We start from the raw sequence: 17,942 nt of genomic DNA, 5'->3' as shown, positions 1-17,942 counted from the left end.
ATCTATTTCTATATCTATGTGTAGATCTATCTATATCTATTTATCTTTATTTCTTTATCTGAATCTCTATTTCTATCTCTATAAAAACTAAAAGGATTTGCTTAGAGATTGACTTTATGTAATTGTGGGAGCTGATTAAGTAGTCTCTATTAAGGCTGTTGTCCTCAAGTCTGCTGCTGGGAAGTTGAAGTTCAAGTCATCCAGAAGGGGTGATGCATGTAAAAGTGAAGGAAAACAAGAACAAGCTGGAGCCTACAAAGATGAACTGAAATCTGCCAGTTTTTATTACCACTAACCTTGATGGTGTGGACATCTTGCAGAAGTTGGGGCCCTTCTTGGTGGAACTAAACACATACCAGACCCAGAGGTTGAGCAGCTGAAGGAGGATCTTGGTGAAGGTGGAAGAGTTACAGGCTTACCGTCTCATGCCAGAGAGATAGGCCAGTAGATATACAATTACAGCAAAGGGGTGGGCCATCATGTATAACACAACGTACATTGTAAAAGAAAAATTGCCCAGAATGCTGGTTACAAATGGCAAGGCAGATTTTATTCGAGCTACTGCCGTAGGGGAAAGGGACTTCAATCTAGAAATGAACTTGACACCAGATACAGCAAAGACACCTGGGAATTTATAGCCATGGGCAGAGTGAGGGAGTCAGTGAATGGAGAAGGACTAAGAGGAACTTGATTAGATAGCAAGGGTGTGGGTATTCTTGCTAAACTGTGCTGAGCAGGCCGTGGATGAAGGCTCAAAGGAGCCTGACTAAGTTTGGTCAAGGAGGGGCTCCTTGTCAGTGTGAAATATCAAAGTGACCGCTGCTTCACTTCTGCTTTCTAAATCTCACACAAGAATCTTCCTTATTGCCCGTTCTAAGTGAGAAATTTGGGAAATGTAGTTTAGCATAACCAAATGTGTAGTTCATACACTACAAACCTACCACACTGCTATTTGGGAGCCATAGTTCTTTCTCTATTCTTATCTTCCTGCTGTGAAATCCAAGGCATGGGTCGTGGATTCACTCACTGTCTCTCCTGAAAGTAGGTAGGTGGGAGATTGATTGACGGGACATTGGCTAACTCTGCCCCCTGCTTCTACTTTGCTTCTTTTCTTCCATGAGTTAAATTATATTTTACCCTCTTTTAAAATATTTTATTGTGATAAGTACCTAACATGGGATCTATCCTCTTAAATTTTCAGTGTACGTTATTGTTGACTGTAGTTATAATGCTGTACATCTCTAGAGCTTACTCAGAGCTCAAATTTTATGACTGTTGATTAACAACTACTCATTCCCCCCTGGACTCAGCCCCTGGTAACCACCATTCCAGTCTTTGACTTTATGAATTTGACTATTTTAGGTATCTCATATAAGTGGAATCATGCAATACTTGTCTTTCTGTGTGTGGCTTATTTCACATACTGTATTTCTATTTTAAGGTGAGCTTTCTGGTCTCCTTCCCTCACTCCTAGGTCCTTCTCTCTGAGATAGGATGGGAGGCATGCTTTCATTTGGGTAGCGAACTCACTCATGTTTATTGAGATCTGTACAGTATTATTACTGGACTTTCTGGCGGATCAGATGCAATCTGCCAGAAAATAGCCAGTTTACCCACAACCAAAGCAAAAACATAAACAACTTCATTTTCATTTACTCTTAAAGGATAATTTGGAAATAATTTACTTCCGAGGCAGGGGGTGTGCTCCAAGCTTATGAGGCTTTAGAGATGCTCAGGACAACACTTTGCATTATAGAGTCAACATATATAAGAGCTATTAAGGCTCAGACCTTGCTCAAATGATCAGGATCCTCTTTCCTTCTGTCCATGGGGGTCAGGCCTCATCCTCTACTTCCTGTCCACATCTTTCTGCATGTGACCCAGGAAGCCAGAATGATGGCTGTTTAGGGGACAGGCTTATGTTGCAGGGTCTTTCACTCCCTCACCTTGTTAATTGGTTTCCATGAACTTGATTAAAGGTAAATACTTGGTTTCTTGAAAGCTTGATGGTAAAAATGGGAGGAAGAGGGAGCAGAGTAAATGAGAGGATAGTAACTGAGCTAATTCCTCAGTGTTCATGGGAGGAAGTCAACGGACACTTTCTTAAGTAGAGATATTTAAGAATAAAAGTATTTTCATACTGTTTAGAGTTGTGGAAGTAACCACCAAAAAGAACCAAAACCATATATACTTTTAAATGGTTGTTTCCAGAGAAAAGAACTGGGAATATGTTTGGGAAGGAGTGAAGTAGAGCAGGAAACCCCTGCTTTTTGCTGTAATACCCTGTCTTATTGAAATCCTTTTTTCCCATCTGAATGTATTATTTTGATAATAATTTAAAAAACAAGTCAAACTTAAACCCTTCCAAGTAATCTTACATTATTTTACTTGGATGCATCACATATATTTTGTCAATGATTGAACATAGGCTATATTTAACAACGGTGTAAAAAAAGGGCAGCACTCTTTTATTTCAGAGAATCCATGAACATCCTTTCCAGCAACATAGGCAAGAAAATTCAGAAATTATAATCTATATAAATAAAATTTAAAAATTCTTCAATTACAATGGATGCAGAGAGGAAGATACAGCTCAAGTGCGTATTTGGATATTCCTGGGGCACAAGTTTTTTAATTAATATAATTATGTTAATTTAATTGGAGCAGGCATTTTTGTGGCCCCCAAAGGGGTATTAAAGTACTCGTGCATGAACGTGGGGCTCTCCCTGTGCATCTGGGCTGGTTGTGCCTTATTGCCCATTATGACCTCTCTGTGCTCCGCAGAGATAGGTATAACTTTCCATGCTGTGGAGTTCACTACTATTGTCTGAAGAAATGTTTTGACAACTTGATCTCTTTCCTGAACCTCTGGATAACCTTGTTTCTGGGGCCAGGGCTAGCTGCCAGTCAGTCTCCGCTCCTCACTGGGTACAGCATCCAGCCTTTTCCTCCCAGCTGCTGTGCTCCAAAGCTGCCAAAGAAATGTCTGGCCCCGGCCATATTGTGGATTGTGGGAATCCTAAATTTTCGTGGTGTGAAAGAGGTGACTTGGCTTCAGATATCCAGCACCGTGCTGAAAATGGCCATACTCGGCCTTATTTCCCTAAGTGGAGGAGTGTTGCTGGTGAGAGGGAGGAAGCAGAATCTAGAACTCCTTCGGTGCTGAGTTTCCAGAAGCCTCCCAGTTTACAGAAGCTGTCTTCCAAGGATATTTTTCATATTCAGGTGGAGGATACTCTATGTATATAGCAGGTAACCAACAATACCTTGAGAAAAAAAGTCTCAAGCCATGACTTATTGCATGCCATGTGAAATGCACATCTTTTATTATATTTTGGGTTTCATTTAAAATAAATGATTCAATCTATTTTTTCTTCCTTATTATTTTCTAAATCAGATCAAGATATGCCAGCTCTGCACTTATCACCTACTCTTAATTTTTCCCACAGTTATTCCAAAGTATTTATTTTCTGGAATAACTTCTCTTTTTCAGCTTTCTATTCCGGGACCATAGATATGGGACCTCCATGTCAAACTAGTTTTTATTCTATTAATGGATGAATTCTCGGGCTGTGGAAATACTCCCCTTCCATGAAACCATGAATCCAAGAATAATCCAATGCAGACTATGTTTGTGTTATGGGTGGGTGGGTGCGACACACTCAGGCTCTTAAGTATTTTTAAAAAGAATAGAATCATAGATATCCTTGAATGCTCTAAGGCTGGACTTAATACTCTTCCCTTCAACATCAGGACAAAAGTTTTCTCTCCACTTTCAAAGTCAGTCTCTTCCCTTGAACTCTACCTGTATCCTTTCCCTCTCACCTCCTCAGGAAACTTGCACACTTATTTCATGTTTCTCAAAGTCAACCATTTTATCAGTTTTTTTCTTTGACATTTAAACATGAAGCAGACGCTCTACTATTGAACACATTTTTCCTTTAATCTTAGTACCCCCTGTAGTGACTGATGTGTCCATCATTCATTAAATCGCTCGATCAGCAGATATGTTTTTAAACACTGACTATTTTTAAAGTCCTGTATTAGGGCCTGAAGATGAGTAAGATGTATTCTTTACCCCAAAGAGGGTTATAGTCTAGTAGAACTGGCAATACCTAGATTTTGGCCTGACTTCTGCCACTTACTAGCTTGGCAAGTAACTCTCTGGACTTATTTTTTTTTTTCTCCTTCATTTGAAAAATGGGCATTATCACTTAAAATCACTATAATTCTGTGCCTTATGAGCAAATAATGGCATGATAGTATTTAATAAGTGGCTACAAGGGAAAAATATAATTACTATGGAAATTCAGTGGAAGGTAAAATCACCTTTTGCTGTGTCATCAAGTGGAAAAGGTAGCAATTTTCATTGAATCCAAAAAGTTCTAGCAGTAGAAAAATCTGAGTGAAGCTGTGGAGACTAGAAGTGTGCAGGTGTGTATAAGACATGGCACACAATCTTGGGTGACTGCAAAAATGCTTTCCACCTGATGGGCTTTATGATAGATACGATTGCTAAGCCAAGTACCTAGAGAGAGGAGAACAAGATGGCGTAGGACTGGAGACAGACGACTGGAGAATGCCAACTTTTAGGCAGTATGTGGAGAAAGAGGATCTGCTGAAGAAGCCAGAGGAAGTTTAGAGAATTATGAAAGAAAATCACCATGTTTCCAAAAGAAGGTGAAATCAACATGGTGAAATGCTTCAGAAATTGAAGAGTGTGAGAGCTGATCAGAAAAAATTTTAAGAGGTCATTGGCGAATTTTGAGCATGAGAGGAAATTTGGCTTTGAATTTAAAAGTGAAGTATTGAGAAAAGAAAGCTATAAGAGATTAGTCTTTTATGGGTAAATGGGTCACTGCAATTTGAAAGGTTAGCATAATGAGAAAAAATTTCTTTTTCTCTCTCTCTCATTTTCTCTCTCTCTCTTTTAAGGATAGAAGAGATATCTTTGGTGTCTATCTGTGCCAGTTTCATTTTGTTCCATTGCCAAAGATGTTTCATTGCTAGATGACTTTGCTGAAGACAGATTAACAAAATTTGCTAACTTATCAATTATTACAGAATTCTTGAAAACCAGCTAGCAGTAAACAAAAGCTGAAGGAATTTCAGTGTATGCTGGGATTGTTAATTCACTTAATAAATTTTAAGTATAACTAACTTCTAAGTAACACTTTTACCAGTAAAATAGTAATTTGTAGGCAGCTGACTTTGCCTACCCTAGGAACAGCCATCTTTTAAGTTCAAAACCAAGGATATTCACTACCTGTCTAGCTATTATATTGTATATTATATTGTATTATATTCCTATCCCCTCTGTAACAATCTAATACATAATGAGAAAGAGCAAAAGGCCCAGAGGAAAGTACAGGTAATCCTAAAAAGTAGCCCTTCTGCTTGCCCAAAATCTTTAACTAATAACCATAGTCATTAATAACTTATTAAGTGCTAGGCATCTGATTGAAATTTTATTGTCTCTGTATTTTCCATTTCCCCAATATACAGGTAAGGAAATTGAAACCTTGACAGTCAATAAATTGTCCAGAAGCTCATAAATAGTTAAGTGGTTCAGGCAGCATTTAAATGAGAGTTTTCTAATTCTTTACTCATCAAGTACTTAATCAGCTCATATTTGTGTATGCCATGGGCATTACATTCAACCTTTGGGCAGATGCAGATGGAAGGAATCTGACATTTGTCAAAGGACAAATATTTATTAGTCAGAGGGATTTAGCTTTAAGTAACAGAAACCCACACACATTAGCTTAAACTAGCAAAGGGGAACTTGCTGCAAGAATAATGCTGTATTTCAAGGGAGACCTGAGCAACCAGTCTTCAGGAGCAACAGGAATTAGGGAAGCTCTAGAACTTAAAAACTAGAGTTATTAGCTGGATTTTTGTGCTGCCATTACGTGCTTTTTTCCTGATTCTCTCAGTTTTGTTGACATATGGTTCAAATTCTTACAAGAAATCTTCTCGTGTACTGGCAATGATTGGCTTCCAGTGAGTCAGAGGTCTGTGCTTGGTCCTGTTACCTATTACCAGGGCACAGAGTCACATTGTGTACACATAACTATAATGTTCAATTCTTTATGTCAAGGATAATTCTCAGAGAACGGTGAGACTGGAGAAAATGGTGTCACAAATGGGGCAATATTTGAGAATAAGACTATCCTGGAAAATCATTATATATGATGCTAAATCACGTCTTTTCTGCACTTGATATTGGCATAAAGGGAAGGTGAAGAGACTACAGGGAGAGAGTATTTATGACGGACTCTTTTACTCTTTTCACAAATGCTATGAGAATGTATAATAGGACAATTTTGTTAGCCTAGGAGATTTTTAGCTCCTATTTTCCCAGAAGAAGTTATGATTGCTGAAGGAAGGGTAAGTGTCAACTAGGCAACTAGAAAAGGAAAGAACATTCCACGTGAGAGAATAGGCTGAGAGGCAACCAGGAGCACGACACTTTTGAGAAACTGAAAGAAGACCAGTGTGCCTGTAGCACGGATAGCAAAGGGGATCATCAACTTGTCATATACTGTATTCTCACAGCCCTTTCTCCCTTTTCACATGGACGCTTACCACAGCCACTATTTTAACTTTTCTTTAGGTGATTATTGAATTAATCATAGGTCCTCTTCTTAATGTTGAGCTTCATGTTTGTTTTTGCTCACCACTGTATTCCCACTACTCAAACTCATTACCAAGTACCTAACAAAGGAGACTGAAGACACAGGTAGACTCCGAACCTACAGGGTCTTATGGGCTAAGCTTTCACTTTCATTCTTGTGCATTTCTTCAGAAATTTTACCATCTATGGGGGAAATGAAGACATTAACCCCCTTTTTTTTTCATTTAGCACCAAGTTATGAAAGGAGGTGTGTGTGTAGCAGTTCCTATTGTGTGCGTGCATGCACGTGTGGTGGTGGTGGTGGCTGGGGCGGATAGGAAGAGTCCAGCCCAACACTTGATACATGGAGCAATTTTAAAGGTTAATTTAAGGCATAAGTTTTACCAGTTGTGATTTTGCTCTTTTGCGTGTTATAGGGGAGCTGAAGAAACCCAGGAAGACAATTCTAAAATGCATATTTATTGCATTCCCTCTGGTGACTATTGTTTATTTACTGGTTAACATTTCCTACCTGACTGTTCTGACACCCAAGGAAATTCTCTCTTCAGGTTTGTACGTAAATAACTAAGGCAATAAATAATAATAAGGACAGTTCTGGTCCTTTTAGCATATGTAAGTATCATTTTACCAGTTGAGACTGCTGTTTGCTTTTCATTATTTTATAGAGAGTCAACTTGTAATTTTCGAAAATAACATAGGGGCCAAAGAGCATGATTTGTCTTAGAAATGAGTTTCACATTTAAGCTTGGTAATGTGTTTTCTGATAATATGGAAAAGTATATATAATGATGGCGTATGGTGCAGACTGGGTTCAAAATGTTAGTATTCCTTTCATGATCTCTTCTCACCAGAGTGACACTGTGTAATCAGTGCTTATAATATATATAATATGTATATTATATCTACTAAAAATTTCACAACATGAATTTTCCAAATGTTCTTCTAGGTGACATAAAGAATGATAAACTTGAAATGTAGGACATTAGTAGTTAAAAGAATAGATGCTAATGGTCAACTGATATACATAGTTAATATGATTAATATGTAATATAATGTTGTTATTTACCATAAATAACTCTAAAATTTATAGTGGCAAAGGGCCCTGAACATATTGGAAATTTGACTAAAAGATAACTATTTTAGGGTCCTAGTTGTAGAATAAAAAATGAAAGAATAGGAAAATATTAAGGAAATAAACATATATTTAAAAATGAGTAACAGATTCAAGGAATAAAAGGAAATTTGGAAAGAAATGAGGAACAGGAAATATGAAAGACAAGCAATTTCCTCAAATCAGCATTAAACGTTGAGTTATCAGCCAGTACTTTTGGAACTAATGTCTTTTGAGTAGCTATTACTGTTTTGGTAAATCTTTGGGGCACTGGAAATAAATCTAAGGGAGGTTTAATATAAAAGTCCTAACACACTTTGCCTCAATTCTTGTGTTACTGCCATGTAGGAAGCTGCCAATGCATGGTATCAGTGTTGATTCATAGTGGTCTAGCTCTGTTAGGGAGCTGTACACTAGAAATAGTCAAGATTCTGAGTATTTGTGGGAACAAACCAATTGCTAAATTGGACAAAAACAAGTAATGATTTATTAACTACTCTGATTATGTAGAAAATAAATTTATGAAGCTACGTACAGGTGTGGTCAGGGCTGTTGGTCAGCTGGCTCAGCCGTAATGGCTCACTGAACCTGGCATCTGTTTTGGCCAGTGCTCTGGCCATACTCGTTGTTAAAAATGATGAATATCTCTTCTGGTGTGTCATAACAGTTGCAGCATTTTTGTGGGCGGTATACTAGTTTTGGCATGTATGGAAGACACATGAAGTGTTTTGACTATAATTGATACAATTTTTTTAGACATATCATCCTTAGATGTTTAAATTCTGAAATAATATTTTTGATTTCAAATATCTACCTTTTATTGTATTATGAACTTACATTAAGGAAATAATCAGAGCTATACATGAAAAATGTATGTACAGGGACAATCATCATAGCATTACCTATGAAAGCAAAAAATTAAGGACCACCAAAATATCCAATAAATTTGAAATAAATTAATAATTTATAGAAATGTATATAATAGACCATCTTGAGATTTTTCAAAGATCATATTTTTGAAGAATACTTAAAGTAAAAAAACTGTTTATAATGTAATAATGAGAGCAAAGGCAGGATCTATATTACAATATAAAACAGAAAATATCAATAACTAATTAATAATGACCTGTTGGAATGATATTGAGGGTGATTTTTGTTTATTCTTTACTAAATTTTCCAAATTTTCTTTAATGAACGGCAAAATTTATATAGTAGGAGAAAAAATTATAAGCAAAAGAAATGGATTCCTAAATTAAGGAATTTTAAGGATTAAGGAGTGAATGTTTTCAAACAAATGGGTATATTTAAAAGACATGAAAAGCTACAAAGGGATATAGACCATCTAGGATGTGTGTGTCTTTCTTAGAAGAAAAAATAGAGTAAGTTCTACAGCACAGTAGGGGAAGCCTGTCCCTCTACAGTGAGGTTTGTGGAAATGTCATAGTGAGGAGTACAGGTTTCTGGCTTTTTCAGCCTGAGGATTTCAAAGTTCCTGAAAGCCCTGCTAACACACCGTTGACAAGGTTGCTCCCACTTGGTGTTCTTGAGGGTTCCGTGTCATACTTGAAACTAGAGACTACTGGCATAGGAAAAGATAATCCAAAAGAGTAAGTACATTGTCTAGGAGCAGAGGCTAAAAAGGTTTCTTTGACCAGAAGCAGCCTGCAGATAACTGGTCAACCAGGCATGATTAAGTACTTTGAGAGGAAACTGAAAATGTTAGACTCACTTACTAGTAAATTGGTACAATCATTTTTGGAGGGTAATTTTGTAATACCTAGCTTATTTTAAAAAGTATATACCTTTTGACTCACAAATCCCACTTCTAAGAATTTACTCTCAGAGGAGAAGTGCACCAACACCTGAGGGCACAAGTGTGTTCATTAAAGCACATTTTTAATTAGTAAAAAATTGAAAATAACCTAAAAATCCACCAATATGGAAATAGTAAATAATTTAAGTTGCAGTTATATAATGGAATACTGAAAAAGTTTAAAGATAATTAGATGGATGTATATGTATTAATATGATCAAGATATATTAGAAGGTGAAAAAAGCAAGATTTACCATGCAGGAGCACACACATACACACACACACACAAATACATATATATACATATATACATACCTCTCACAGATGCTTATATATGCATAGAAAAGTTATGAAAGAATATCAAAAAAGATGTTAATGGTAGTTACTTCTGGGGTGTGTGAATGAAGGATTGGCAAAGAAAGGGACACATTTTTACTTTATGTGTTTTGGAGCTATTTATTTTACTTTTTATCAAAAGCATTTATAATATAATTTTTTAAAGAAAATAAATAACATAAGGGAAGTAATGAAAAAGAAAAAAAAATCAATTGTAAGATAGAGATAAAGATTATGCAGCAGAGCTGAACTAGAACTTCCTCTAATTATAACCAACCAGGTTTGAAAAGGATGGGAACTCAAAGGAGAACAATTGCTTCACTACTGAAAAGAAGTATTTCTGAAATGTGTCTGAAAATGGAAAATGTGCAGAGGTATGACTGTTCAGGAGGAATAACCAACAATACCTTATTTAAAATGAATATTAAGTGAGGCAAGAGACATTTTAAAACAAGGCCCAATATTATAGAATAGCATTAAAGAGAATAGTGAAAAGAGCACTTGAGGCTATTTGAAAGGGCTTTAAAAAATAGACTTTAAAGAACAGGAACCACTGATGAAATTTCAATTTCATCATATTGAAAAAATTTTACTGTTTGTTATAAGCCAGTATGTTGACGTGCTGGAGGCTCTCCTGGAAAACAACTTTGCCATAACCCTGGAGGACCTCTACCCCCAGGGACACAAGATCGTGTTGCACTCTTTCCACCGAAAAACTGAGAATTTTTTTTTCTGAGTCTGAATGATCTATCCTAGCTTATATATCTTACATAATATGAATTGGATTCAGATAGATTCATAGATAGTGGATAATTGTTTTCACTGATGCCTTTTATATCTACTGACTTATACTGAATTAGCATTCATAAGATCTCTTCACCTTTAAGTAAAAAAATCTCAATATTCTCTAAAGATTGGTCAATACCAAGGTTTCTCAATCTTAGCACTAGATATTTTGGACCATATCATTTTTTGTTGTTTTGTCCCATGCATTGTAGGATATTTAGCATCTTTGGCCTCTACCCACTAGATGACAGCAGTAACCTCCTACCTCCTCAGTTGTGACAACCAAAAATGTCTCCAGACTTTGTTAAATGACCCCTGAGGAGCAAAACCACCTCCCCTGAGAGCCCCTGGTCTATAGTTTAGGCTAGTGCCCAGAAGTCATAAGTATTTTAATCTGTGTGTAATTTATTTTCCTTATCTATATGGTTTATTTTTATTTCTGTTAAGTATTTCAAATTGCACCATGATATGGGAACTTTGTGAGTCTCATTCCTGTGTCAGAAGCATTGCACTGTGCTTTTTTTTCACTCTGACTGTAATTATCAGTACTCTGTAAACTAGTTTTAGTTTAAGCACTCACTCAATCATCCATTCAACAAAATCAATTTATTTCACAAGTATCATTGAAAATTTACTCTATGTCTGTCACTGAATGAAGTAGTTTTATAGAAAGTAAATGATCTTTGCCCTCAAGAAGTGAAATTCCTTGTCTGTTGGGGAAGACACATAAAATAATAACTGGTTTGACAGAGCTAAAATGGACACATGCATAAGGAATTAAAGTGTGAAATTAAATGAAATTCAAATTTTTAATGACTTTTTAAATGTCCTCCTTTTTTAAAAAAATAATTTTAAAAGTTTTATCATTATCTTTTTAAATACATTTTCTTCTGTGTGTTCTGGTTTTTCTGCAGATGCTGTGGCTCTCACATGGACTGATAGAGTTATCCCCTCATTAACATGGGTTATTCCTTTTGGTATTTCTGCCTCATTATTTAGCAACCTTCTGATTAATGTATTTGAATCATCAAGAGTAATATACATTGCAGGCCAAGAGGGCCAGCTGCCTTTGTTATTTAACATGCTTAATATTTACTCCTCTCCATTTATGTCTGTGTTACTACTTGTCATTATGGTGTCCATTGCGGTTGTCTTGACAAACCTAATTGACTTGATAAGCTATCTTTATATTGTAGTTTCTATTTGGTCTGCTTTATCAATGACAGGAATACTAAAACTGAGGTACCAAAAGCCCAATCTACCTCGACCTTATAAGGTAAAAGTGAGTTTTCTAATTTTTTTCTGTGTGAAATCAAAGATACTGGGTGTAAATGTATTGGAAGACTATATTCAGAATGTCTACAAGTAGATCTTTTTATTACTAACAAATTGTGAAGCATGTACAGATAATTTGGTCTTAGTTTTAATTTTTATTTTTATTGGGTAGATTTTACTCAATATAAAATCTCTCAGATTCTGTTTGGTTTATTAGAGAGAAGGATAGTCCTCTGGACTGTCAGACAAATCATTATGAGTCTTTTCAGCAGAGATTACTTTGTTTAGTTCTGTAGATAGCTACCACTGCATACCAGTGTCTTCCACAGTCAGGGTCAGATTTTGCAGGTGGGAAATAAGAATAGGCAAGTGCTGCTGTGGGGTCACGAGTTATAGCATCTCCTGTCCTGAAACGTCAGCTTAACTTGATCACCAACAAATTCCATCCTTTCAATTCTACTTACATTTAAACTTACTTTCAGTCTGGATGAAGAAGAGTTTCACAGGAGTGCTCTTTAATCATAGAAAAGGAAAGAAGAAAAAACTGGACAGCATAAGGAAACTTGGAGAAAGGTGGCCTGATGCTTTGATTATCAGAGTAGTAAAACAGGCTTGGTTGGTTCAGCATCATGTTAAAAGCTTTGTTTGGATTATCAAAATTATTTCTCTCAGTAATACAGAAGATGGATACTAGTGTTATCCCCATTTTACAGATAAGGAAATAGGTTTATAAAAGTTGTCACTTGCCCAAGGTCACACAGCATGGAGTGGAGCCAAGATTCAAATCTAGGCAGTCTCTTTAGGATGTTTGTCTCTCACTAAGTTCAAAATATAAGAAAGAACTCTGGGAGGAAGCAACATTCTAATCATCAGCTTTGGTTGACTTACAACCATCTTTTCTTTTCAGTTCCTTCTACTTCCATCCAGCCATCCCCTAATTATATCAATTATTGAGAAGCCACTATGATTTGAATACCTTGCTAGGTATTCTGGGTGCAGAAAGGAATAAGACTTGGCTTCTGCATTCAGGCAGACTACAATCTATGTAGACAGTCAGATGAACCAAAACCATAGTATGAGCATTGCTACGTGGTGGCCTCCAGAGTATGCTCAGAGAGTACATAGGGAAGGGGAATCTTCTTGTTTTTTAACCACTGATCCTCAGTGTCTTCAGACCTAAAATGGGAATAAATAATGCTTACCTCCTAAGAATGTGGGATGTATTAAATGAGCTAAGGCATGCAAACAATACAGAGCCATATTGATAGTTATTATTATTTATATTATTATTTGATATTCATTTGCATCAAAAAGGAAGGCAAGGGTAACCATAGCGTAAGTGCTTGAAATTTGTCTCTAATGCCCACATGAATGCTCTTCTCTCCTCTCTCAGTTTTTGGATAACTGATGGTAAGCTCTGAGATGATAGGTTATCTTTCTCAGGGGTATTTTACCAATTAAAAGGAGTTTCTTAATGATTTAAACCGCAAATGAGTGACACTCTAATTAAAGGGTTTAATAAATTGTGACTAGCTGTGTTATACTTTGGAGGTATAGATTCATATCTATCTCTTAAATGCATTGCAAAAGTGACTGCCTACTGAATTTTCTCCCTAGGTAGGGTAATGTTTGGTGCAAAACACTTGCAATACTAACACAAAGCAAGTGCCAAGGATAGGGATTCAACGTTTTTGGCCAAAACAGAAGCCAAAAAAATCCACAAAAAATAAGGAGAATTGTTTTGGCCAAAGTTTTTATTTTGATTTGTTTTGTTTTTAATATACTGAGCCTACAGAGCCATAATATTTACCTGTCAATATCTACTTGAGCAACAGAGGGTCTGAGGATACTCTGTGTTATTGAGATGAATTTCCTACTGCCTTGAGATATTTTTCTGGGAAAATTGTTTTGACTTCCTTTGGGCCTTAGGAACTCCCTCTTAAAGAACTCATGCCTTCTAGACCAGAAGATGTTTATCCTACCGGCAAATGGTCATGATTATTTTCACTCACGAACAGTCAAATGCTAGATGTTCATTCCCTACAGCCAACACCCTAACAATAATTTTCAACATCTTAAATAGTAAGCCAGATTTCTGTAAACTCATGGATAATTTAACCCATTTTCTATCAGTAGCTTATATCTTACTTTTTGTTTATGTAAATATGTAAGTAACTTAAATGGGTTTTAATATCTAATTTAAAAAAAAATTGCTCTTTTCAGGTGTTTTTGCCATTTCTACTGGTAGCAATAGCTATCAGCCTGTGCTTGGTTTTGATACCTTTGGTGAAGTCTCCACATATGTATTATATCTATGTGTGTCTCTTTATTCTCAGTGGACTTCTGTTTTATATACCTTTAATATATCTAAATTGAGGTTGCTTTGGTTTGAGAAGATGACGTGTTATTTACAATTGCTGTTTAATATTTGCATCCCTGAAGTGTCTGATGAACAGATGTCAGAAGTAGAAGTAGGAACTGTGAAATAAAATAGCCTTCTAAAAACACACCAAGTTCCAAATAAAGATTAAGCACATAATGGAACATTAATGATAAAGTACCTATGGTAACTTTCTTTCTCAAATGAGATGATATATACAGAAGTACACAGGACAGTACCTATCTTTAAAACTCACACAGAAATTGTAATGTGTAATGAAAGCTCTGTTGTTTTGCAGAAAGCTTAAATCTTGGTTTGCATTGATATATTGCTGATGTCTCTCCCACTCTTCCATTTTTTCTACACCCCACCCCTTCTTTACTGAAGTTGTGGTTGTCTTGTAATAAAAGTTAACAATTAAAAATAAAAAAGCATGGGAGTTCCCTGATGATCTAGTGGTTAGAATTCAGTGTTTTCACTGCTGTGGCCTGGGTTTAATCCCTAGTCAGGGAACTGAAATCCCACAAGCGGTGCTGTATGGCCAAAAATAAAAAATAAAATAAATAAATAAATTAAATTAAATTAAAAAGCATTCTCTTCAACTTTCCTGAGTCCTTCTTTTGGTGCTGATTTGAATATAGAAAACAACCCATTTGGAGAAGGGGGCGGAGTCAAGATGGCCAAGTAAGAGGGTGTGGAGTTCACGTCTCCTCACAAGTACACAAGAATGCATCAGAGCAATTCTTGCAGAGCACCTACTGAGCACTAGTGGGGGACCTCAGACACCCACGGGGACTGGAGGAATCTCTGTGCAACTGGCTATGACGTGGGAGGGAAGGAGGGGGGCAAGAAAAGTGGAGGTGGGACAGGACTGGAGCCCCTGAAGTGGGGCTAGGGAAGAAAAGAGATTCCCACACTCAGAGGGCCCTATTCATGGTGAGGGGATCAGGGGACAGAGAGGGACCTTCAGGGGATTGCGGGATCAGAGGGGAATGTGGCAGCTGGTCTGTAGAGGGCAGGACACAGTGGGACCTATGTGTATGGTCTGTGTCACAGCACTGTGCACCTCAGCCTGAGTTGTGTGTCTCCTGGTGGAGAGGAGGGCTGGGTACCGGAGAGTGAGGTTTGGAGGGTGGACCTGGGGAGGGGATGGCTTTTGACGGTGGGGAGGCAGCCTGGGGCAGCAAGAGGGAAGGGCTCCACAGCCAGGAAGGTTGGCAGAGGAAGACTGGGCCACCAGAGAAGTCGGGCACCATTGTTAATTGGTGAGCAAAGGGCAGGGCCGCCATTGCAGTGCCCTTCCCCACCTGCTGACCTGGCCTCCTTGGGCAGTGGGCACACCTGAGTGGGCTTGCCCACCCCTCAAGTCAGGGTCTCCTCTACCCACTTGGGCCCCAGTGAGCCTACTAGGGGCCTGGGTCTGAGCCCTGCTCTGCCAGGGCCTCCTCTGGCTGCACGGGTCCCAGTGGGCCTGAGCACAGCTCCCCCAAAGCCTCCAAGGACCAGGTGGGTCCTGGCAGCCTGCGCACCACCCCAACAAAGATTCCTCTGGCCATGTGTGTCCTGGGCCTGAGCACCGCACCCCTCAAAGCCTCCGAGGGCTGCACGGGCCCCAGGCCTGTGTCCCACCCCCACCAAAGCCTCCTCTGGCTGCATGGGTACAGGTGGGAAGTCTGTGCCCCAGTTGGCCTGTGTGGGCACATGTGCTCTGGGCCAGCTTCAGGAGCAGATGCTGGTGAAAAAAACACACGCAAAGGTGGGGCTGACACAATGGGTTCAGAGACCTACCTAAAGGTCTTGGAGGGCCTCCTGGGGAAGTGTGGGTTGCACGGAGCTCACCATGGGGGCAAGGGCACTGATGGAAGAGGCACCATGGAATCCTTACTTTTATTTTTAAAATTTATTATTTATTTATTTATTGATGTTGTGTTTTGTTGTTTCATTTTTATTTTTTCTAACATATTTTTTATTTTTCTAATTTTATTTTATTTTTTTTCTTGTTATTATTCTGCTCTTTTTTGTTGTCTGGTTTTTGTTTTCATTTGTTTTGTGATTTTGTTTTCTGTTGGTTTGTTCTTTTGATATTTATTTTTGTGTTGTTTTGTTTCACAGTGTTTTTACTTTGTTTTTGTCTTTTTAAACATTTATTTTCTAATTTCTGTTTTTGTCATTTTCATGTGTTTGTCTTTTGTTCTCTTAGCTTTTCTTTTAGCTTGTCCTTTTACTTTTGTTTTATTTTTTGTTTTCTGTTTAGCTAGTTTTGTTTTTATTATTGGTTTTGGTTTTTGGGCCATCTTGTTTGTTTGGGTGTCTTCTGGTTTTTTAATTTCCTTGTGGGTTTTTGCTGTTGTTGTTGTTTGCTTGTTGGATTGTTTTTTGTTTGCTTGGATCTGTTTTTGTTATTTGTCTTGGGTTTTATTTGTCTGTTTTCTTTTCTTTTTTTGTTTGTGTGTTTATTTTTGTTTGTTCAGTTTTGCTTTATTATTTGCCTTGGGCTTTGTCTTTATTTATTTTTTTGCCTTGTGGTTTCTGGGGTCTTGGTGTCCAGGCTGGGGGTCTGACCTGAGCCCCTGTGGTGGGAACACCAAGTCCAAGACACTGGGCTAACAGAGAACTGCAGGCCCCAGGGAATATTAATCAGTGTGAGCTCTCCCAGAGCTCCTCATCTCATCTTGGCACCAAGACATGGCTCCACCAAACTGCCTGAAAACTCCAGTGCTAGACGCCTCAGGCCAAACAACCAGCAAGACAGGAACACAGCCCTACCCATCAAAAAAAATGAGATGACAGAAAAATACATTAAACATGAAGGAGCAAGCTAAAAACCTACAAGACCAAATAAATGAAGAGGAAATAGGCAATCTACCTGAAAAAGAATTCAGAGTAATGGTAGTAAAAATGATCCAAAATCTTGGAAATAGAATGGAGGCACGGATCGAGAAAATAGAAGAAATGTTTAACAAGGACCTAGAAGAACTAAAGAATAAACAAAAAGTGATGAACAACAAAATAATTGAAATGAAAAATACACTAGAAGGAAACAATAGCAGAGTAACTGAGGCAGAAGAATGAATAAGAGAGCTGGAAGATAGAATGGTAGAAATAACTGCCATGGAGCAGAATAAAGAAAAAAGAATGAAAAGAAATGAGGACAGTCTCAGAGACCTCTGGGACAATGTTAAACACACCAACATTCAAATTATAAGGGTCCCAGAAGAAGAAGAGAAAGAGAAAGTGTCTGAGAAAATATTTGAAGAGATTATACTGGAAAACTTCCCCAACAAGGGAAAGGAAATAGCCACTAAAGTGCAAGAAGCACAGAGAGTCCCACACAGGATAAACCCAAGGAGAAACACACAGAGACACATTAATATGCATCTAATCAAACTAATAAAAATTAGTTTGATTAATATCAAACTAACAAAAATTAAATTCAAAGAAAAAATATTAAAAGCAGCAAGGGAAAAGTAATAAATAACATACAAGGGAATCTCTGTAAAGTTATCAGCTAATTTTTCAATGGAAACTCTGCAGGCCACAAGGTAGTGGCAGGATGTACTTAAAGTGATAAAAGGGAAAAACCTACAACCAAAATTATTCTACT

At 37.5% G+C, this 17,942-nt stretch overlaps 1 protein-coding gene across 1 annotated transcript; it reads left to right on the top strand.

Annotated features, from left to right (window-relative positions):
* The first annotated feature begins 2,568 nt into the window (after positions 1-2,568).
* On the top strand, positions 2,569-14,447 carry SLC7A13 (solute carrier family 7 member 13). Its single transcript, XM_030839271.1, is given in 8 exon segments — positions 2,569-2,646; positions 2,649-2,793; positions 2,796-3,147; positions 3,149-3,252; positions 7,054-7,185; positions 11,598-11,959; positions 14,182-14,323; positions 14,326-14,447. Coding segments are annotated over 8 exon segments (1,437 nt in total).
* The last annotated feature ends 3,495 nt before the right edge of the window (positions 14,448-17,942 follow it).

This window comes from Globicephala melas, chromosome 17 (assembly GCF_963455315.2).
Source record: "Globicephala melas chromosome 17, mGloMel1.2, whole genome shotgun sequence".
In the NCBI taxonomy this organism is placed as follows: Eukaryota; Metazoa; Chordata; class Mammalia; order Artiodactyla; family Delphinidae; genus Globicephala; species Globicephala melas.
Note: the sequence above shows the minus strand (reverse complement) of the source record. Positions and strands in the feature narration are given on the sequence as shown.